At 43.6% G+C, this 24,257-nt stretch overlaps 2 protein-coding genes across 2 annotated transcripts in view; one reads left to right on the top strand and one right to left on the bottom strand.

The window, feature by feature from the left end:
• Positions 1-580: 580 nt before the first annotated feature.
• LOC135468136 (soluble guanylate cyclase 88E-like) overlaps positions 581-24,257 on the bottom strand; it is a 99,894-nt gene continuing 76,217 nt past the window's right edge. The window contains 9 exon segments of the mRNA XM_064746218.1: positions 581-931; positions 1,323-1,471; positions 2,323-2,355; positions 2,944-3,065; positions 11,809-11,898; positions 12,473-12,582; positions 14,931-15,090; positions 17,118-17,264; positions 18,965-19,111. Coding sequence (XP_064602288.1) covers positions 603-931; positions 1,323-1,471; positions 2,323-2,355; positions 2,944-3,065; positions 11,809-11,898; positions 12,473-12,582; positions 14,931-15,090; positions 17,118-17,264; positions 18,965-19,111 — 1,287 coding nt within the window. The 3' untranslated portion in view covers positions 581-602.
• On the top strand, positions 6,027-10,929 carry LOC135468347 (microfibril-associated glycoprotein 4-like). The gene is made up of 4 exons (XM_064746546.1): positions 6,027-6,209; positions 7,798-8,027; positions 9,069-9,190; positions 9,745-10,929. The coding sequence occupies exons 2-4, from the start codon at positions 7,804-7,806 to the stop codon at positions 10,548-10,550; spliced, it is 1,152 nt and encodes a 383-aa protein (XP_064602616.1). The 5' UTR covers positions 6,027-6,209; positions 7,798-7,803; the 3' UTR covers positions 10,551-10,929.

The raw sequence follows: 24,257 nt of genomic DNA, 5'->3' as shown, positions 1-24,257 counted from the left end.
TATAACTACAGCAGTATTTCCTTGTCCCTACAGGTGAGTTGTTGCTGATAGATGTATAACTACAGCAGTATTTCCTTGTCCCTACAGGTGAGTTCTTGCTAACAGGTGTATAACTACAGCAGTATTTCCTTGTCATGACAGGTAAATTTTTGCCGACCGATGTATAACTACAGCAGTATTTCCTTGTCCCTACAGGTGAGCTGTTGCTGACAGGTGTATAACTACAGCAGTATTTCCTTGTCCTTACAGGTGAGTTGTTACTGATAGATGTATAACTACAGCAGTATTCCCTTGTCCCTACAGGTGAGTTGCTGCTGACAGGTGTATAACTACAGCAGTATTTCCTTGTCCCTACAGGTGAGTTGTTGCTGATAGATGTATAACTACAACAGTATTTCGTTGTCCCTACAGGTGAGTTGTTGCTGACAGGTGTATAACTACAGCAGTGTTTCTTTGTCCATATAGGTGAGTTGTCACTGACAGGTGTATAACTAGCAGTATTTCCTTGTCCCTACAGGTGAGTTGTTGCTGACAGGTGTGTAACTACCCGTACAAAAGTATTTCCTCTTGTTAAAGGTGAGCTGTTGCTGACAGTTGAATAACTACAGGAGTATTTCCTTGTCCCCACAGGTAAGTTCTTGCTGACAGTTACACTGGTCTTCCTGCCTCATCTCTGTGACCTCTGTCTCCTTCACGGTTTCCCAACAGTATCTACGGCGTTCCAGGGGTTCCGGGGGCTCTGGGGAGTAGACAGGGGATTTGGGAGAGTGGGAGCGAGCAGTGCTGGTCAGCGCCATCTGTAAGGCTTCAGGAGTGACTAACTTCTCCTGTTTGTCAGGAGAAAAGGACGGTGTTCCTGGTCGACTTGGAGTCTCGCTGTGTAGCGTGAAGCGAATAGGCAGCTGGGGAACACCCACCTCGGGACAAACGGCTGAAGCAAAAACAGGTTTTAATGAGAGCCAATTATTCACTGTGCATTGCAAGCATATCCCCCTTTGTTTAAATATGTTAAATGCTAATTATACGTCATACAAAAGTTATTCAAGAAGCTGCTTGTCAGATAATAAACTAAGCTGTTTACCAAATGAGAATAATGACAGTTACCAGGTTAGATTTGTGGCCACAGATAAACCTGTCAACTGCCTTAATCGTGGAACCCTTACAGCTTTAACATCATCCAAAATACATAAATAACAGTAATGACATATACTAGATTACTGCTAAGCTGACAGTTCATGCAGTTCTCTCACTTTGTCCACTTTCCAACATTTCTTTACCATAGAAACGCATGGATGTCAGCAGGAGAAGAAAGCAACAATTACCAAATTGGTCCGAGCCACAAATGCCATCCTCCTGAGCAGGGCCATTTTCCTCTGCTATGCCCTCCTGAGGTTCACCAACAGCAGAGGCTAAGTTACAGCTGCTTATGTTGGTGTGCATGCCGTGGAGATCATACCCATTCTCCACAGGTCTACAAACAGAGACAAATTAATGGATTATGTAACATGCTAAATACATTCATTCAAGATAATTCAAAATAATAATGAAACACACAAAAAAATATGCATGTTTTGAGATTCATGTTACAACAAGCAAGAGTCATCCTTTGCAACCAACCCAAGCCTTGCTGGATTAAAAATAAACTGAGCAGTTGTATCAAAACAATGTCAATTTTGAGATGGATTCTAGCTATGCACAAGCAAATATATGGCACTGCCATATCACACATTTCTTTACTCCTTCTTACACTAGTTTATGGCCACATTTCTTTACTCCTTCTTACACTAGTTTATGGCCACATTTCTTTACTCCTTCTTATAATAGTTTGTGGCCACATTTCTTAACTTCTTTTAACTTTTTACTTCTCCTTTTATGACCAAACTTCTTTAATAACTCCTTTTTACACTCATTTATGGCAGCCTTCCTTTAAAGCCTCCGACTTCAGTGTTATGACAAACTTCCATCAGAAAGCCCCCACCAGAATCAGTTCAGTTCATTAAAACAAGCTTTGGGTCCAAAGTGTATTGTATTTTCAAACTAAAAGTCACAACACGTCACATGATTTCTTTTTTCTTTTCAATATTTTTTACTGCCCACGCAATTTTGAAAATTTCCGAGTCAGTCTGGATAAAGGCCTTGCTCAAGAATATTCCCCTTTTAGATCACCAGTAAAGAAGGTGTGGCACACCAGCTATCCCACTCTGAATGCAGGTACCTACATGTAGCTGACATTCCTCTTGACCTTAGTCTGACCATTTGCACGTTGACCATAAGCACAACAATCACTGCTCAGCTAATGGTGAGTGACAAAAATAAACCTACCTTTCTGGAGATAATGCATCTGACAACTTTAGTCTGTGAATAACAAGAAACGGAAATTGTTTTGTACGTCTATATACATATATATGTACATGTTTGTATCACATTTTCTGTCAAATAATATTTGTTCCAAAACCAAATTTAGTCTAAGAAATTAGACAACAAGAATACAAACCTTCTGTAAGCTGCACAGATGTATGTTTATCACCTCTCACAGAAAATTCTATTGATTTGATTGGTTGAAATGCCAACCATAAAAGACCGCTAATGACATTTTCATGTACCGCAGGAGTCATCTCCCTTCACTCCTTGTCTTTGCCTTGGAAAAAATATTATCAACTTCCTCCAGATATGTACCCGTATGGCCTGGGTTGTCACATAACTGTTTATCTACCTACATGTAAGTAAACCGTATGATGCAGGTCAAAACAGTAACAGTGTAACAAATTTTACTTAAATATGCTATGCGCAAGAAATACTTTAAGATGCACTTACATGTACATGTATATGTATTTATTTCAGCGCAGCTGTGCATACACGTAGGTACAGAAGTGTTAAATATCAGACACAATAGGCGTCAAGGAAACTTTTGTACAGATAATGTGACAGAGGGGTAGTACTTACAGCTGTTTCTGTTGCTGTAGGTAATGCTGGCACCTCTCTGCCCTAAGGCCAGCACACACCTGTTCTAACTGAGGGTCATCCTTCCTCCCTGCTAACCAGTACGTCTTCATCTCACCTTTACCCTGTCAATATATGACATAATGATAGTCACAGCCTGGCATAAGCACACATCCTCTCAGCCTGGCACAAGCACACATCCTCTCACAGCCTGGCACAAGCACATATCCTGTCACAGGCAGACACTAGCACATATCCTGTCACAGCCTGGCACAAGCACATATCCTGTCAAAGGCAGACACTAGCACACATCCTGTCACAGCCAGATATAAGCAAACATCCTGTCACAAGCACATATCCTGTCACAGCTACACATCACACATCCCCCGACAGCCTGGCTCAAGCACACTTCCTGTCACAGCCAGGCATAAGCACACATCCTGCCACAGCCAGACATAAGCACAGACACACATCCTGTCACAGCCAGACATAAGCACATCCTGTCACAGCCAGGCACAATCACATACCCTGTCACAGCCAGACACTTGCACACATCCTGTCATAGCCAGACAAGAGCACATCCTGTCAAAGCCAGACACAAACACACTTCCTGTCATAGCCTGACATACGCACACACCCTTTCACAGCTAGACACAAGTACATATCCTGTCACAGCCAGGCTCAAGCACACATCATGTCACAGCCAGGCATAAGCACACATCCTGTCAGAGCCAGATAAGCACACAGCTTGTCACGCCCAGACATAAGCACACAGTCTGTCACACCCAGGCTCAAGCACACAGCCTGTCACAGCTAGGCACAAGCACACATCGTTTCACACCCAGGCACAAGCACACAGTCTGTCACAGCCAGGCATAAGCACACAGTCTGTCACACCCAGACATAAGCACACAGCCTGTCACAGCCAAGCTTAAGCACGCATCCTGTCATAACCAGGCACAAGCACATATCTTGTAGCTAGCTGCTAGCCCACCCCTCAGACTGCTTTACCCACAGTGAACACAGAGTTACATCTAATGTGGAATACTACAGGGAACCCAGTCGCCAGCTACTAGCCCACAACTGGTTTGCCCATGGAGAACTTAAAGTTACTGTGGAACACTACAGGAAGCCCAGTCACCAGCTACTAGTCCACCCCTGGTTTGCCCATGGTGAACAATGGACACTCTCTGCTAGTCCACCCTTCAGACTGTTACATGTAGTGTGGAACACTACAGGAAGCCCAGTCACCAGCTACTAGTCCACCCCTGGTTTGCCTGTGGTCAACCTAGAGTTATTGTGGAGCACTACAGGGAACCCAGTAGCCAGCTACTATCCACCCCTGGTTTGCCTGTGGTCAACCTAGAGTTATTGTGGAGCACTACAGTGAACCCAGTAGCCAGCTACTAGTCCACCCCTGGTTTGCCTGTGGTGAACCTAGAGTTATTGTGAAGCACTACAGGGAACCCAGTCGCCAGCTACTAGTCCACCCCTGGTTTGCCTGTGGTGAACCTAGAGTTATTGTGGAGCACTATAGGGAACCCAGTAGCCAGCTACTATCCACCCCTGGTTTGCCTGTGGTGAACCTAGAGTTATTGTGAAGCATTACAGGGAACCCAGTCGCCAGCTACTAGTCCACCCCTGGTTTGCCTGTGGTGAACTACAGGGAACCCAGTCGCCAGCTACTGGTCCACCCTGGTTTGTCTGTGGTCAACCTAGACTAAATCTACATGTACATGTAGATTGTGACAGAGGGTTTCATGACTTGTATGTAGCTAGCTCGATATACAACCAGTACCTGAAAAATACAATGACATCTTGAACCCATAGCTTTCAGGTCTTGAATAGTTCTGAACGCAACAGTACCAGTTAAAAAACACACCAACCACAGACAACTGCACCCACATGTGAAGGCTTTAGGTACTGTACTGTGGTAAGAGTCATTTAACACATAGCCTATAGCCACATGGAACAAATTATGGTTGATGGTTGGTAGAAAGGTGAAATGGCATTCACCTTTCAAGAGTATTGTCATATCTTTGGTATTGTAGGGCATATATTACTAGCAGATGTTTAAAACTGCAATTACAATGCATTGTCAACCAATCATTGTGTATGCACTTCAACTGGTCTTGATAAACATGTCTAAAGTAGGGACTCACAGAAATGAACTACTGATTATGACATGGTGGAGAGTACTGAAAGACAGTAACACTGATACTCTGTACAGAAGAATGGATGAATGAATGCTTGGGGTTTAACCTTGTACATGTACTTAACAATTTTCCAGTCATATGACGAGGAAGAGCCATTAGGTGTGTGTACATATACTGTGTCTCCTTAAGACAGGGCCAGTCCATGTTGCCAATGTCTTGTTGCCACTGTAGTGTCATCGGTCCCTGTGAGTTCAAGTCCATCATCAGACAAGTGAAATATTCCTGAGTAGTGTGTTCAATCCTAGTGAAATACTATAATAAAGGAAAAAAAAGCTAGGCCAGATCAGCATGTAGTTTAGAAGCACCAGTAGTATTATTCACATAAAAGACATAGTCAGAACAATACACAAAGATGTGTGGTTCCTAGACTTTCAAAAGAAAATTATTTTAATGAATTTGAGTTATGTTTTTCTAACTTCCTTGTTAATGATTTTCATCAGATTTTAAGTAGTCAAAAAAAAGCAATACCATACACTGGCAAATGCGCAGTAAACTCCTAGCAATGACAAAGAGTAGAGTAGTAAAACCACAAGACTGTATGTTTATATTTCTTGTTGTTTTGCTATGATTTAAACAGAGTTTGGAAGGAGAGACTGACTGAAGGCACCTGAGTACACACAGGGTAGAATTCCTGTGGGGTGGTGGTTCTGTAAGCACATGTGCTGGCCCCAGGATGGTCATGGATGGGGACATGGGGAAGGTGCTGTGGATAGGCTGTATACTGGGTCTGTGTCCCCAGGGAAACTGGGGCAGGCCTGTGACCCACAGTACGCCACACATACTGGCTGGCGCTGGACCAGCATTGTGATAGTATGTGATGTACAACAGTTAGCAGAAGAATGGTCCTGCGCCATGCACATCTGGTAACTCTTTGAGAGGACTGGGTCTGCTTAAGCAGCTAGTAACAAGAGCTGCCTTCTTTTGTTCCCAAACAGCAAAGTTTTTATCAAAGGCCCAAGGAGCTAAGCATCATCTCACAGCCTGTGAGGAAACACAGAGAGACCGAGGCAGGGAGACAGAGGACTATGGTGAACACCTAACTCTCCCAAACAGGTAAGAGCGTTTGTCTTTTATTAATATTGATCACCTGATACTGGCAACTGTTTGTGCCATACTGACACAAGGCTGCCAGAGTGTAATTGGTTCCACACCAAACACAAGCCAACAAAAGCACCAAACGGCAAGAAGGTTTCCTGTACAAATGGTATTTCCATGTAGTTGTAAGGGCCAATGTCGGCTTATCCGTCACCTTGATATCAAGAAGAAAACACTCCACTTTTCCAAATATCCATAAAAAAGCCTCTATCTTTTGAATTATGCATATGATCAAATGGTTCTAGGACTTCCAAACACTGATTTAGGATGCATATTTACGCCAGCAAACCTGAATCCATATGTGCTTTTGAATGAATGTTTAGTTTGAAATACTGAATACTTTCCTAATCAAACAGCCAATCTGTCTCCAAACGGAAGAATGTTCTTGAAACTGGAGATGTCAATGAACATGGCATTCTCGCTACAGGCTCAGCTGACAAATGCTTCCAGTTCTACAAACCCTTAACTTACCATATGAAATGACATATAGTGGCATCTGGAATTAATTCATTCCGGACAGTTTTACAAATTGCTTACTCTACAAGTGGAGTTCAGTTCCCCAATTGCAACTATTTTAAAGATACAGATACTTTTTCCAGCGCATATAAAAATGTGCTAAGCAAGCCAACTGGAGAAAACTAGATAACTGAATGATAACTGCCACGAAATTTTGTAACACATTAAACTTTGGTCAAATATTTACCTCCACAATAATAAATCACTTTCCTTAATTGTTATTAACAAAAGAAGGCAAATAACGGAACCCTAGACACAAGGGGAACATACTTTTCACTAGAAATTGAGTGAGTGAGTGAGTGAGTGAGTGCTTGGGGTTTAACATTGTACTTAACAATTTTTCAGTCATATGACGAAGATATCCTTAGAGTACACGTAATGTGCCTCCTTATTGCAGGACGGATTCCCCCCTCTCTCAAAGCCATCTTATAGAGTTCAACTACATAACAAATGGCTTGCAGATAACAATTCCTTCATTTAATTGTGATGATGTTTAATGAATTTGTTACATGTATGGTCGGTCACCAACCAAATTTTAACCATACCTTAACCAAAACTTACATGTAATTCAATTTATTCTAAATAATTATTAATTTTAGATCATGAGGTGAAAATAAAGAATACTGTCATATCATGATTCATAAAATAACAGCAAAGGACAGTAACTGCAAAATTAGGTAAACTAGGCCACAAAGCTGTGCCAATTTGCCATCTTCACCTGAGATTAGATTCTAAACACGGATCAATCAATCTTAAATCAATCTTCACTGATGAGGATGAGACTCATGCCGTATGCCTGGAAGAACTGAGACAGATCTTCACATAACAAATGTGGACAACTTTAATGGAAAGCCTTTAGTTGTATTCTAACTGAGGAGTGCACTTCCAATGGGAAAATGCCCTGTGAACGGGCTTGTGCAGCTTGCTGTGATGTCGTCACACAAGAGCGTTACAGTACTCATCCATGCCACTTACTGCGCAGTCAAATGCTTGTACTCTTAGCTTTCCTCTATCCTCCCCCTCTTTGCAGGACACTATGAGGGAGTGTGTCCACTCGCTGCTCCCAGCACTGACCTGTCTGCTGGCAGTCTGGGTGGGGCCAGTCAACCCCCAGGCAGACAGCATCTGTAACAGCCTGGAGTTCCGCCGCCTGACTGTACCCCTACAGAATGAACACCAGTGTATGGTGCTAGAGAAGTTACAGACAGAGCTGGGACAGGACAAGAGGCTCAGGGATTCCCAGTACAATGAAATCATTGGGTGAGAAGTCCTAGTGCATACCACACTTTCAATCATTATAACTCACATTTTATATGACCAAATCCATGCTGACTTTCACTTATGCTCTGAAAAACCTCAGTTGATTTGGTGCTCTGGATAATTACATATAGTCACAGTATATCTTTGTATTCCAAGAAATGCTTCAAAATGATCTAAAAGTATCCTGCTAAAAGATATAACCCCTTTACCTGATAGAATAATGAGCACATGCATTTCATCCCTGATGGATTTGTCAGCAAATAGCAAGCTTTGTTAATAAACTCTACATCTGAGAGATTAATATGAGCACACCAATTTCACCCCTGATGGATGTCAGCAAATAGCAAGCTTTGTTAATACACTCTACATCTGAGAGATTAATATGAGCACACCAATTTCACCCCTGATGGATGTCAGCAAATAGCAAGCTTTGTTAATACACTCTACATCTGAGAGATTAATATGAGCACACCAATTTCACCCCTGATGGATGTCAGCAAATAGCAAGCTTTGTTAATACACTCTATATCTGAGAGATTAATATGAGCACACCAATTTCACCCCTGATGGATGTCAGCAAATAGCAAGCTTTGTTAATAAACTCTACATCTGAGAGATTAATACGAACACACCAATTTCACCCCTGATGGATGTCAGCAAATAGCAAGCTTTGTTAATAAACTCTACATCTGAGAGATTAATATGAACACACCAATTTCACCCCTGATGGATGTCAGCAAATAGCAAGCTTTGTTAATAAACTCTACATCTGAGAGATTAATATGAACACACCAATTTTACCCCTGATGGATGTCAGCAAATAGCAGGCTTTGTTAATACACTCTATATCTGAGATATTAATACAGATTTGTCAGCAAATAGCAAGCTTTGTTAATACACTCTACATCTGAGAGATTTGTCAGCAAATAGCAAGCATTGTTAATACACTCTATATCTGAGAGATTAAAATGAGCACACTAATTTCACCCCTGATGGATTTGTCAGCAAATGGCAGATGTTGATATACTCTCTCTCTTTCAGTCTACTACAGATGGTTGAAAGACGGATGAAGACTGGTTTTAGAAAGTCAGCTGTCATTGTGGATGACCCAAGAGCAAAAGTGAAAAGTTTCCCTGGTCTGAAGGGCATACCAATGAGCCGAGGTAGGTGCAGAGCAACAAAAGACCAAACATGAAATGTATTCTCATACAGAATTTAGTTCAACATATTGTAACATTTTCTCGGCTCACAGCCCATGTACATATATGTATATGGCATGGAGACCAAGTCACAGTATAATTCTGTGGGTATACTCTACATGGTGCAGTAGGTTTTCCCTCTTTTTTGTCAGATTCTGTTAAGAGATATGAACTTTATATTCTTCACTACGTGTATAAATGTGTCATTTAACCACATGGCACTGGAATATGCAGTACTGCTGAGAGAGGTCTGGAAAATGGGCAGTATGGTGCAGCTGCCGATCACTATTACGCTACCTCACAGTTTAACACTGACTACCTTCCGGTGCAGCCAAGAAACCGCTGTACTGCACAGCTGCGATAGCATCTGGCTGCTGTGTACTACCACAAGCTTTAACATGGTCTGGAGCTTACTGTTCAGTACCTTGCACTAACCACACAGAGCAATGCTATCAACGTTTTGCTGTGTGGCAACTATAAGGCCGATCTCACATTGTGTCATTGTTTCTGGTTACCAGATTGCTATGAGCTACACAAGAGTGGTATTAACATCAGTGGTGTGTACCCCATCAGGCTGAGCAGTGAGGCCATCGTCAATGTCTGGTGTGACATGGAGACGGATGGTGGCGGGTGGACCATCGTCCAGAGACGTATTGATGGATCCATCAACTTCACACGTAACTGGAACGAGTACACATTTGGTTTCGGCAACACAAACACTGAGTATTGGCTGGGCAATCAGCACCTACATGACATGACATCTAAAACCTCCTACACGCTGCGTGTGGACATCTGGGACTGGGAAGGCAGTCAAGCTTCCGCCTATTACGACAAGTTTAAAGTGTCCAGTGAGTCAGATGGCTTCAAACTGACTGCCCAAGACTACCACGGCGATGCAGGCGACGCATTTAACTTTTACCACAATGACATGAAGTTTAGTACGTATGACAAAGACCAGGATGCCTGGTATGGGAACTGTGCCCAGAAGGATCAGTCCGGCTGGTGGTTCAGAGCCTGCGGCTTCTCCTCCCTCAACGGGCTGTACCACCCAGGGGGACAGGCCAACATCGCCCCAGACGGACTCATCACGGGAGTCACGTGGTACCACTGGAAGAACGACTACGCCTATTCCATGAGGCGAACAGAGATGAAGCTCAAGCCTAAGGTGGCTCTCTCTGTTGAGGGGGAGGAGAACGGAGAGGAAGACGATGAAGATGAGGACTATGACGATGAAGATGAAGACTATGATGATGAAGAGGATGAATATGAAGAAGAAAATCTAGTTCGTGAAGATCGATATGGCCGGCCTGCACCAATAGGTTAAGCCACAGAGGTTTATTGTCCATGTACTATAGATGGCTGTATGGCCAAGTTCACTCCAAATACAGACTACCTTCCACTCTGACCAACAAACCTTTACTAACCCCAAATGTGAAAAGGCCACAGGCTGGTTTTACACTCAAGTCAATTAAATATATAGATATGGCACAGGGAAAACAAATTTTGTGATAGTTACCTGTAGACGGGACTTCATTTCACCGAACTAGTTTTTGGAATTTGATAGGTGTCATATTTTATCTAATTGCATTAAGACTTCAGGACAATACATAAATGTGTAGCACTGACTAGATTAGGGTCAGCTGACAACATTTATGTGTGTTATATCCAGAACACGATAATATAAACAACTATTCTAATACTTAGACTGGATGTTGATGTTGGTTTATTTACTGGTAGAGGTGTTACACAGATGATGTGTCTCAGATCTCACTGTACCATAATATCACTGCTTGGTCCTAATGTAGTATCTGGTTCAATGCACAGGGCCAAGTTGTCCAAAAGTGTACTGGAAATTCAGCCTGGTCTTAACCACATCTTGCATTAAGATAACACTTATATTTAAATTTATGACAGCTGGCTCCAGGTGCTTAGACCCTGTTAACCAGACCCATACTAAAATACACGCTACTTTATATATATATATATATATATATATATATATATATATATAGGAAAAAATAATAAAACGCCTTCTTAATTTTCTACATTCTGTTATATTCCAACTGCAGTTTCAAACATCATTTTATTTTCAAGGAATATGAATATGGATGTCTACAAAGGTCTTTATATAGGATATGTGTTACAAGTAACTAAGGAACATGTTACGTACACGTCGAAACAGGCAGTGGTTTAGTTACATGGCGTAATATATGGATAAACAGTTGCTGGGAATAAGGTCATACCAGTATAAAGCTGTTAAGTAGCGAACAATAGATTAATCAGTACCCCAGAGTGTCTATCTGCAGGGCAACTAGTGACAATGTGTCTTTTTTAATGTTCGCTACTTAACAGCTTCATACATGTACGACCTTGTTTCCAGTAATGGAAAGTTCAGCTCAGCGCCAGATACAAGATTCAGACTTGCTGAGGATACAAATGTCAATGACACATGTATGTTGCCATTACAAATTTCAATCCCAGAAAGCAACAAATCTTGAATTTGAATGTAAACATGATCTGATTAGTCATGAACCACTGCTGTAATTCCCCCAATTTAGTATGAATATTGGGTAAATTCTCACCTTAATATTTATATGGCCCCTGAAAACGGTGACAAAGTCTGATCCCTTCAAACACCTGTGGCACGGCTCACTGATATGTATTCTGCCACTCTGAAATGAAGCAGAAATCTACTGTACAGAAAATTGTGAACAGGCCTTCAGACCTATGGTTGTTAACAGTTATTTCGTTCGCAACCTTAGTGTAGAGATCATATACAGTAAGATTCACGAAATTTGAAATAATCATTTACTTAGAAACTTGGTAAACAGATTTCAGCCCATGAGAGACATTTCAGTAACCTTGACCTTCAACTTTGACATGACATGTATGAAACAGTTCCACCGGTTTATACTGTCACATATATGAAATAAAAAAAACATACCAGAAATGCGTATTTTTCCATAAAAATGTCCAGTTCTGCATTATTTTAGCCAACATACCAATTTTCATCATTCACTTCACAACTACAGTATAGAAATGAAATATTATAACAGAAGTCCTTAAGTCTGAGGAAGGGGAGAAATTCTCCACACAAAACATGGTGGCAGATGATAAATCATGACAAAAGCTCTAGATAGCCTTGTAACAGGTAATATGGTCAGCGAGTGATGAGACTGAGTGATGTGAACAGCTCCCTGTCACCCAGATATCGCAGCTCTCACATTTCCTTAGCTGTCAACTCACCTCACTGTTGGTTTGCATACGAGAAGCTGTATTGACAGCATCACCAAACAGGCAGTACTGAGGCATCCTCTTGCCCACCACCCCTCCCACTACACCACCTGTGTGCATACCTGAAAAACAGCATAATCTCACATTATACATCTAACAACATCAATATGTGATGAAAATACACTGAGGTTAACATGAAAATACAAAATGTCTACAATAAGTCTGTTTTACAGGGAATACTAGTATTGGTTACAATTATGCATTACAACCTGGGTAAACAGATTTGGTCAAGGGGGGATAACTCTCATTCGCTCATTCGCAGGGTGATGACTGGAAATCTCTCATACCCAACTCTATTTTCATCACAAATACATACATACTTTTCAGCAAATTTCAACTTTATATATCTATACTTTTATTTTTCAATTTGAACCTACACATATCTTTCAATTTTTATTTTGTGCATGATATATATGTGAGTAGTGAAATATGAGAAATGTCCAATATGAACTCTGAAGCCAACTCATCCATGAGACAATATTAGATATGATACAGAGCTGTTTCATACATTTGTTTCATCCCAATTTGGTAGCAGTTTTTATCCACATTTTAAAAAGACTTTTACCCAAAAAAACACACACACAAAAAAAAAGCATTGTGGGTTTGGTGTGTGGGTTGGTCACCTCCCCTACCCCCCAACTCACCTATTGTGATGTTTAGTTTCTGTTTGGTGTGTGGGTTGGTCACCTTCCCTACCCCCCAACTCACCTATTGTGATGTTGAGTTTCTGTTTGGTGTGTGGGTTGGTCACCTTCCCTACCCCCCGACTCACCTATTCTGATGTTGAGTTTCTGTTTGGTGTGGGGGTTGGTCACCTTCCCTACCCCCCAACACCTATTATGATGTTGAGTTTCTGTTTGGTGTGTGGGCTGGTCACCTTCCCTATCGCCCCGCTCCCCCCAACTCACCTATTCTGATATTGAGTTTCCGTTTGGTATGTGGGTTGGTCACCTTCCCTAACCCCCAACTCACCTATTCTGATGTTGAGTTTCTGTTTGGTGTGTGGGTTGGCCACCTTCTCTACCCCCCAACTCACCTATTCTGATATTGAGTTTCCGTTTGGTGTGTGGGTTGGTCACCTTCCCTACCCCCCAAGTCACCTATTCTGATGTTGAGTTTCTGTTTGGTGTGTGGGTTGGTCACCTTCCCTATCGCCCCCCCCTCCCCCCAACTCACCTATTCTGATATTGAGTTTCCGTTTGGTGTGTGGGTTGGTCACCTTCCCTACCCCCCAACTCACCTATTCTGATGTTGAGTTTCTGTTTGGTATGTGGGCTGGTCACCTTCCCTATCGCCCCCCACTCCCCCCAACTCACCTATTGTGATATTGAGTTTCTGTTTGGTATGTGGGTTGGTCACCTTCCCTAACCCCCAACTCACCTATTCTGATGTTTGTGTTTCTGTTTGGTATGTGGGTTGGTCACCTTCCCTATCGCCCCCCTCCCCCCAACTCACCTATTGTGATATTGAGTTTCTGTTTGGTGTGTGGGTTGGCCACCTTCCCTACCCCCAACTCACCTATTCTGATGTTGAGTTTCTGTTTGGTGTGTGGGTTGGTCACCTTCCCTACTCCCCAACTCACCTATTGTGATGTTGAGTTTCTGTTTGGTGTGTGGGTTGGCCACCTTCCCTACCCCCCAACTCACCTATTCTGATGTTGAATTTCTGTTTGGTATGTGGGTTGGTCACCTTCTCTACCCCCCAACTCACCTATTCTGATGTTTGTGTTTCTGTTTGGTATGTGGGTTGGTCACCTTCCCTACCCCCCTACCCCAACTCACCTATTCTGATATTGAGTTTCTGTTTGGTATGTGGGTTGGTCACCTTCCCTACCCCCCAACTCACCTATTCTGATGTTGAGTTTCTGTTTGGTATGTGGGTTGGCCACCTTCCCTACCCCTCCACCCTCCCCCCAACTCACCTATTCTGATGTTGAGTTTCTGTTTGGTATGTGGGTTGGTCACCTTCCCTACCCCCCAACTCACCTATTCTGATGTTGAGTTTCTGTTTGGTATGTGGGTTGGCCACCTTCCCTACCCCTCCACCCTCCCCCCAACTCACCTATTGTGATGTTGAGTTCCTGTTTGGTGTGTGGGCTGGTCACCTTCCCTATCGCCCCCTCCCCCCAACTCACCTATTGTGATATTGAGTTTCTGTTTGGTATGTGGGTTGGTCACCTTCCCTAACCCCCAACTCACCTATTCTGATGTTTGTGTTTCTGTTTGGTATGTGGGTTGGTCACCTTCCCTATCCCCCTCCCCCAACTCACCTATTGTGATGTTGAGTTTCTGTTTGGTGTGTGGGTTGGTCATCTTCCCTAATCCCCCCCCCCCCCCCCAACTCACCTATTCTGATGTTTGTGTTTCTGTTTGGTATGTGGGTTGGCCACCTTCCCTACCCCCCAACTCACCTATTCTGATGTTGAGTTTCTGTTTGGTGTGTGGGTTGGTCATCTGTGTGGCTTTACTCAGCAGCTCCAGGGCTAAGCCGGCCACGTTCAGCGCATGGTCAGGTGTCCTATCAGGTACGCCTCCTGCCACCATGTATACAGCGTCACCCAGAGTCTCTACCTGAATGTCAAACAGTGAAAAAGACAAGCAGACTACTGATTAGTCCTCAAAACAGTACTTGTCACAAGAAGAATCTGGTCTGAATTTATACTAAAACTGCTTTTTTTAATGAGTTTTTGACGAGAAACTTCTACTCTTGTCTACTCTTACCTACAATGTCTCCACAAGTTGTTGTCGATTTTTATACGTACATGTCATCAGCTTTGTTTCGCTTGAAGTCATTTACAATTTGCAAACAACATACCCAGACATCAGCACGTATGTAACATTTAAGGATTAATATCCAGATTTAGTATCTATCCATAATTAGAGACCCCCTTGTGTATTGTTAATTTGAGATTTAAAAAATACTCAGAAATGGTACATTAATCGTAATAATGAGTAATAAAATCACAAAACAATGAGGCTGATTTTATGCATATTTTCTGCCAAGATTCTTCGTCTACCAACGTCATACAGGACCAACCTTGACAAAATGTGAGGGCTTGGCCATATACATGTAGCTCAGTGTTAAAAAGTTACAAGAGTGACAACACGCTTATTGAATTTCATCCAAAATGGATTGCTGTTCTACATATGATTGTAAAAACAGGTTATCGAAGGACTAAGAGTTAGTTTTTTATGTTTCCAGATGATCTGACACTGAGGAAGGTGTAGATATACAGGTTTAATTCTCCTTCCAATCCTATCAACCTCACAGACTGCAACACACACAAAACATTGCTGGAATGTCTACACACTTTCCAAGCTGGCACGTCTACACACTTTCCAAGCTGGCACGTCTACACACTTTCCAAGCTGGCATGTCTACACACTTTCCAAGCTGGCATGTCTACACACTTTCCAAGCTGGCATGTCTACACACTTTCCAATCTGGCACCTACACACCAAGGTTATAACATACCATAAAATCTATGTACACGGACACTGACATCCACGCAGTATTCATGAAGTACACAACTATATAGGCAGAGGCTATTTGAAATACTAGCAATAACAGTTATCATTACATATACGCATGAATTTAGAAACTCTCAGGTAAATGAATGATGTTTACCTTTGAAGCTAGCAGAGGCAAATAACTTATATCAGTCCATATTACCATTACGACTGTGGTCAGAGATGTCAGTGTCATCAATTCGAACTGCATCATCATCCACTGTTGGTTCGAATTAATACTGCAGTGTATTTCCTCCATCTCCAAAAGGACTCCAATTCCCAGATTATATAGGCCAGCTGGCCTTGCTTTGGCCATCTATGACATCCCTAACACTAAACATGCTAAAGGCCATGGGAGCGGGGGAACTGCAGTGCCTCTGAAGGCCCTACAAGCAATGAGAGCGGGGAAACTGGAGTGCCCACAACGGCCCCAAAGGCAGTGAGAGCAGGGAAACTGGAGTGCCCCTGAAGGCCCCAAAGCAGCAAGAGTGGGAAAACTGGTGTGCTCAATGAAGGCCCTACAGAGAGTGAGAGCAGGGAAACTGGAGTGCCCCTGAAGGCCCCAAAGGCAGCAAGAGTGGGGAAACAGGTGTGCCCTATGAAGGCCCTACAGGCAGTGAGAGTAAGGAAACCACAGTGCCCCTGAATGCCCCAAAGGCAGCAAGTGTGGGGAAGCTGTTGTGCCCAATGAAGGCCCCAAAGGCAACGAGAGCAGGGAAACTGCAGTGCCCCTAAAGGCCCCAAAGGCAGCGAGAACAGGGAAACCAAAGTGCCCCTGAAGGCCCCAAAGACAGCGAGAGTGGGGAAACTTGTATGCTCAATGAAAGCACCAAAGGGACCGGGTTTGAACCTGTAACTCCTGAGCCCTTAATGACCAATTTCCCCATATGTGATGTACACCAATGTACTATATTTTGGGTCTTCAACATGCATTAGAAAAAAGCCTCAAAAGCTGTGACAGCAGGGAAACCGACAAATCCCCTGTACAGGGTATGGCTTACACCTGCATATACCTCCTGAGCTCTAGCAATTGGAAAGTCAGCACATTTAACCACTAGACCATGGCTGGCTACCTACATTGTACTTACCTTAAAGGCATTGTATTTATCCACAATAAGATCAAAGAGGGTAAAGACCTTATTGATGCACTCGACGACCTTTAAAGCACTGACATTCACACAGATGTCCATGAACCCAATGATGTAGCTGAACAGGATGGTCACTTGGTCAAATGTCTACCAAATAACAAGAAAATACATCCAATACATACAGCAACAATAATAAAATAAATGTTCATACCCAAATACAGACTACCCTTCACATTTATGCAGCTTTGAATCAATGCATTAGAGACACTTCAGTTTGTGAAAGCGTTATTCACTATGAATTTTTTTTCTGTGAATTCTAAATTTTGACAAGTAATATGGCTCTTTACATTAACTTGATTATCAACAGAAACTTAAACTAGAGTTGTCTTCTTTATGACACAGATACGTGAGCCTGCACTTCTACCCCAATGCCAATTCCATCTATAAACAGAAGAGTGCTGCCTAATGCACAAGATAAATGAGGACCCTAATTTAATTAAGTATTAGAGCATATCTTACTTGAAGCATTTATATGGGGAAAAACATTTGCAATCATCTCCTAGAGATCTTGAGGATTAATCAGGTTGACAACAGTCATAGAAAAAGAAGAAATGGAGAGCTGCAGATCTGCAAGAATTTGTACAACTGATGACTGGTGAATAATGATTAAAGAACGTGGTTGCTCAAGGGGCGCCAAAACATCCATGCTAATTTTGATGTATAGCCAAGACAAACACAGACCACTTCCGTTTCAGCTTTCCCTGTTGGATAACTACACGGTTTCTTTTGCTTACATACTCACCAGGCAAAGTGCTACCTTCAGTATTAATAACTTGACATATTTATCAGAGAGTTAACCCTCACTGACTTGAGGTTTGAATTCTGTCCTAGATATTTAACAAGCTGTCTAGAGGTTTACATCACACTTATGTACAAATGTAGCTCCCACTCCACAACAAGAATATGTTACATATGATGTAGTGTCTCTATATATACAGAGTATTAACCCAGTTGACCCTATATAATATATACAACTATAAAACTCTTCTCAAATAACATATGTACATGTAAAATTAAGTCCACCCGGGTCTCATGTTCTTACTTCACAGGCATCCACAGGGTCTACCCAGGTCTCATGTTCTTACCTCACAAGTGTCCACTGCGTCCACTCGGGTCTCAGGTTCTTACCTCTCAGGTGTCCACAAGGTCCACCTGGGTCTCATGTTCTTACTTCAAAGGGTCCATCCTGTTCTCAGGTTCTTATCTAAAAAGTATCCACAGGGTCCATCCTATTCTCAGGTTTTTACCTCACAGGTGTCCACAGGGTCCATCCTGTTCTCAGGGTCTTACCTCCCAGGTGTCCACAGGGTCCATTCTGCTCTCAGGTTCTTACTCACAAGTGTCCACAGGGTCCATCCCATTCTCAGGTTTTTACCTCCCAGGTGTCCACAGGGTCCATCCTGTTCTCAGGTTCTTACCTCCCAGGTGTCCACAGGGTCAATCCTGTTCTCAGGTGTCCACAGGGTCCATCCTGTTCTCAGGTTCTTACCTCACAGGTGTCCATAGGGTCCATCCTGTTCTCAGGTTCTTACTCACAGGTGTCCACAGGGTCCATCCTGTTCTCAGGTTCTTACCTCACAGGTGTCCACAGGGTCCATCCTGTTCTCTGGTTCTTACTCACAGGTGTCCACAGGGTCCATCCTGTTCTCAGGTTCTTACTCACAGGTGTCCACAGGGTCCATCCTGTTCTCAGCTTCTTACCTCACAGGTGTCCATAGGGTCCAACCTGTTCTCAGCTTCTTATTTTATAGGTGTCCACTGCATCAACCCTGTTTTCAGGTTCTTACCTCACAGGTGTCCACAGGGTCAACTCCATTTTTTAACCGCACGGCAATGGACTTTGGTATCATTGCATACAGCAGTGATTCACTTTTCTGCTTCCACAGATCCAGCTTGTGTAAGTTTTCCGCTATTAGCTTGCTTTTTTCCATTTGCTGCAACAGAGAAAACAAACAGAGGTACTCAAGACAAAACTACTGATCACAAAAAAAAAGAAATCTTGATTTTCATTAAAAAATTACAAGCGATATCATAAACAATCTCACACAAGTTTCATACAAATGAAAGAATTATGTGTACTGTGTTTTTTCAAGAACATGCATAGAGACGGTAGAGAAAACACAGACTTAGTTATTACATCGTTACAACTAGGAAGTAAATATCAATGCAGCAGTCCATGGCAAACTGACCATTTTTATTTATTTTATTAGTACTTTTCTAAATATTTTCTAAAGTCATAAAGTGTTTTACAAACAACTTTACAATTATCGACTTAAAAGTAAAAGTACAGTACATGTGTAAATTGGTGCTCTTGGAAGCATGGACAGTTCAGAGTTTAAGACTAATAAGGCAGGTAGTTATGGATAATAATAATTGCTAGAAAAACTACTATCCCGGCCTACATGTACACTGTACATTGTGCAAGTACATTTCGGATGGCTTTTAATTTTCCTTTACTACATAAATAGGATGAACATTTGTGAGAAGCTCAAATATTCGATGCATCATGGTGATACCAACTGATCACAATCTGTCTATTACTTAAAGTTCAAGGCAGAAGTACCTACTCAATCCTTCCCTAGTAGACAGGGTTAATTTATTCATTTATTTGATTGGCGATCTATGCCGTACACAAAAATAGGAAACCAACAACCATCTGCAGGTTCCTGACAGACCTTCCCATGTATGGCCGGAGAGGAAGCTATCATGAATTGGACTTGAAATTCACACAGGATTACATACTTTACACATGACACAGACATATGTCATTTTACACCTGACACAAACATCTATCACTTTACACCTGATAAAGACATTTGTCACTTTACACCTGACACAGACATTTGTCACTTGACACCTGACACAGACATTTGTGACATTACACCTGACAAAGACATTTGTCAATTTACACCTGACACAAACATTTGTCACTTTACACCAATAACCAATACAACAGTACAGCATAACCAATGTGGGGGTACAACAGTACAGCATAACCAGTGTAGAGATACAACATAACCAGTGTAGAGATACAGCAGTATAGCATAACCCATGTGGAGATACAACAGTACAGCATAACTTGTGTGGAGATACAACAGTACAGCATAACCAGTGTGGAGATACAACAGTACAGCATAACCAGTGTGGAGATACAACAGCACAGCATAACCAGTGTAGAGATACAACAGTACAGCATAACCAGTGTAGAGATACAACAGTACAGCATAACCAGTGTGGGGGTACAACAGAACAGCATAACCTGCTGAGAAGGTAAACAAAGCAATATTAACATGCTATCAAGCTTGCTGCCTGATGAACGGTTTGCACTTGCTATATAACTGGCACACCAGTATCATAAATGCCAAAATGGTGAAAACACAAGCTCTACAACTTGTTTGCATTTTCATTTTATTCATTATTTTTTGGCATTATTGCCAAACCAACTAGATATACAGCCTGATCCAAAATTAACTGGGGAGCCTCACTGGTTGAGTGCCTTAAAGCATTTAGGGTCTTCTTGCAGCCAGTAAGTCAGGAGGTGTGTCAGGTACCTGGCACAGGGCTGTGGTTTATTCCAGGCACTCTGGTCTCCTCAACCAATACACCTCATAACTTTTATTCAAGTGAAGAATTTTTTTTATTCAAGTGAAGATATACTGTTGAACACCGCAAGCATAAGCAAGCATTTTGTATATCACAGATCATTTAGCATTTAGATATCGGCTGGAACAAATGTGCGCATGACTAAAAAAAATGTGTGCATGACTAAAAAAAACAAACACCTAGCAGACATGCAAGTATGGGGTTGTATAACAACACTGACATGTGCTTCAGAGACCAACAACGCCCAGGGTGACAGGTGTTGTGTTACAGTACAGTGTTGTAACCTACAAAAGGTAGCTACAAACCTGATGTAAATGGTAACATGGCCTCAAGTGTATTACTAACTATATATCACAGACTATCCTGAGCAAACTAAGAAACTGTTCTGAGACTCAGATGCTGCTCAGAGGCTTAACTCAACACTTGTGGGCCATTTTCCAGGTTCAAGGAACTAACCAGTCCTTTTGATAGTTGCTCCATCATTCTTCATTTGTATTTTAATCCAGTCCACAAGCCAACAAATGATTCGGCAGTATGATTACAATAAAAAGGCCTGGAGCACAAAAGGATCTTAAAGCATATCCACAGCTGGTCGGCTAAAAGAAACATAATGGTGGAATTGACCAGCTGAGAAGCCATCACCCAAAGCCATAACTGCAAAGGAATATCAGCATTTTCCAGAACACATAAGTTTTATTGACGAAATGTCTGCTACATGAAAGATTCTTTTCTCAACCATAAGGTTACAGTATTTTTTAAAAAAGCAAACATATCATATTCAGTAAAGTCAATGATGCTGGTTTTTCCTAAGTCAGAAATAGGTAATGGGTAGAGTGATTGCTCTCCCACGGCATCCCTAATCATGTGTGAGAGAGGCTTGCTTCAACTATCTGATGAATGTAGCTATAGTGATCTGGCATGATGGGCAATGTTGATCATCACACACAAAAACCAGAACCATTTGTCTGCGGTAACAGCTTCACAAAGCGAATACTCAGCGTAAGTGATAGCAATTTGTCAGAATACACAAGGAAACAGTCAAAGCTTCTCAGGGAGTCTGAAGTCATAAAAGCCATCCCATCAACTGTCCATGAGTGATTTCAGTATTGTGATCAGAGCTCCATGGTTCAGCATGCCCAACAGCATGTACCTCACAACGGTGGAGCACGTGGCCTGGTCTAGACAGGGCAGTACAGCATGTACACCGCCACGGTGGAGCACATGGCCTGGTCTACACAGGGCAGTACAGCATGTACACCGCCATGGTGGAGCTCGTGGCCTGGTCTAGACAGGGCAGCACAGCATGTACCTCGCAACGGTGGAGCACATGGCCAGGTCTACACAGGGCACCACAGCATGTACACGGCCAAGGTGGAGCACGTGGCCTGGTCTACACAGGGCAGTACAGCATGTACACTGCCACGGTGGAGCTCGTGGCCTGGTCTAGACAGGGCAGCACAGCATGTACCTCGCAACGGAGGAGCACATGGCCAGGTCTACACAGGGCAGCACAGCATGTACACGGCCAAGGTGGAGCACGTGGCCTGGTCTACACAGGGCAGTACAGCATGTACACTGCCGTGGTGGAGCACGTGGCCTGGTCTACACAGGGCACCACAGCATGGACACCGCAACGGTGGAGCACATGGCCTGGTCTACACAGGGCAGCACAGCATGTACACCGCTGCGGTGGAGCACATGGCCTGGTCTACACAGGGCAGCACAGCATGGACACCGCTGCGGTGGAGCACATGGCCTGGTCTACACAGGGCAGTACAGCATGTACACTGCCGTGGTGGAGCACGTGGCCTGGTCTACACAGGGCAGCACAGCATGTACACTGCCGCGGTGGAGCACATGGCCTGGTCTAGACAGGGCACCACAGCATGTACACCGCAACGGTGGAGCACATGGCCTGGTCTACATGGGACAGCACAGCATGTACACCACCACGGTGGAGCACATGGCCTGGTCTACATGGGACAGCATAGCATGTACACCGCCATAGTGGAGCTCGTGGCCTGGTCTACACAGGGCAGCACAGCATGTACACCGTCACGGTGGAGCACGTGGCTTGGTCTACACAGGCCAGAACAGCATTTACAGCACCACAGTGGAGCTCATGGCCTGGTCTGCACAGGGCAGCATAGCATGTACACCGCTGCGGTGGAGCACGTGGCCTGGTCTACACAAGGCAGCACAGCATGTACACTGCCACGGTGGAGCACGTGGCCTGGTCTACACAGGGCAGTACAGCATGTACACCGCCACGGTGGAGCACATGGCCTGGTCTACACAGGGCAGTACAGCATGTACACTGCCACGGTGGAGCACATGGCCTGGTCTACACAAGGCAGTACAGCATGTACAATGCCACAGTAAAGCACGTGGCCTGGTCTATATGGGACAGCACAGCATGTACACCACCACGGTGGAGCACGTGGCTTGGTCTACACAGGCCAGAACAGCATTTACAGCACCACAGTGGAGCACATGGCCTGGTCTACACAGGGCAGTACAGCATGTACACCGTCATGGTGGAGCACATGGCCTGGTCTAGACAGGGCAGCACAGCATGTACACCGCCATGGTGGAGCACGTGGCCTAGTCTACATGGGACACCATAGCATGTACACCGCAACGGTGGAGCACATGGCCTGGTCTACACAGGGCAGCACAGCATGTACACTGCCACGGTGGAGCACGTGGCCTGGTCTACACAGGGCAGTACAGCATGTACACCGCCACGGTGGAGCACGTGGCCTGGTCTACACAGGGCAGTACAGCATGTACACCACCACAGTGGAGCACGTGGCCTGGTCTACACAAGGCAGCACAGCATGTACACTGCCACGGTGGAGCACGTGGCCTGGTCTACACAAGGCAGCACAGCATGTACACTGCCACGGTGGAGCACATGGCCTGGTCTACATGGCACAGCACAGCATGTACAATGCCACAGTAAAGCACGTGGCCTGGTCTATATGGGACAGCACAGCATGTACACCACCACGGTGGAGCACGTGGCTTGGTCTACACAGGCCAGAACAGCATTTACAGCACCACAGTGGAGCTCATGGCCTGGTCTGCACAGGGCAGCATAGCATGTACACCGCTGCGGTGGAGCACGTGGCCTGGTCTACACAGGGCAGCACAGCATGTACACTGCCACGGTGGAGCTCGTGGCATGGTCTACACAGGGCACCACAGCATGTACACCGCCACGGTGGAGCACATGGCCTGGTCTACATGGGACAGGACATCATGGGTAATACAGTAAACTGATATCACACTTGAGAACGGAAAATACCAAACTGAGGATTGACTTACCAGCAACACTCTCCAATTCCAGATAACACTGAGAAGAACAAAGAATATGGCTCCATGGAAGAAATGCCCAAAGAAAATTGTTTCTTATGAGCTCTGGGAATTCACATCAATGCATTTGTTCTCTTCACAAACAGCCAATATATGTAT

Source organism: Liolophura sinensis, chromosome 6 (genome assembly GCF_032854445.1).
Source record: "Liolophura sinensis isolate JHLJ2023 chromosome 6, CUHK_Ljap_v2, whole genome shotgun sequence".
Lineage (NCBI taxonomy): Eukaryota > Metazoa > Mollusca > Polyplacophora > Chitonida > Chitonidae > Liolophura > Liolophura sinensis.
The sequence above is the reverse complement of the archived record's forward strand: the minus strand, read 5'-3'. Positions and strand labels throughout refer to the sequence as shown.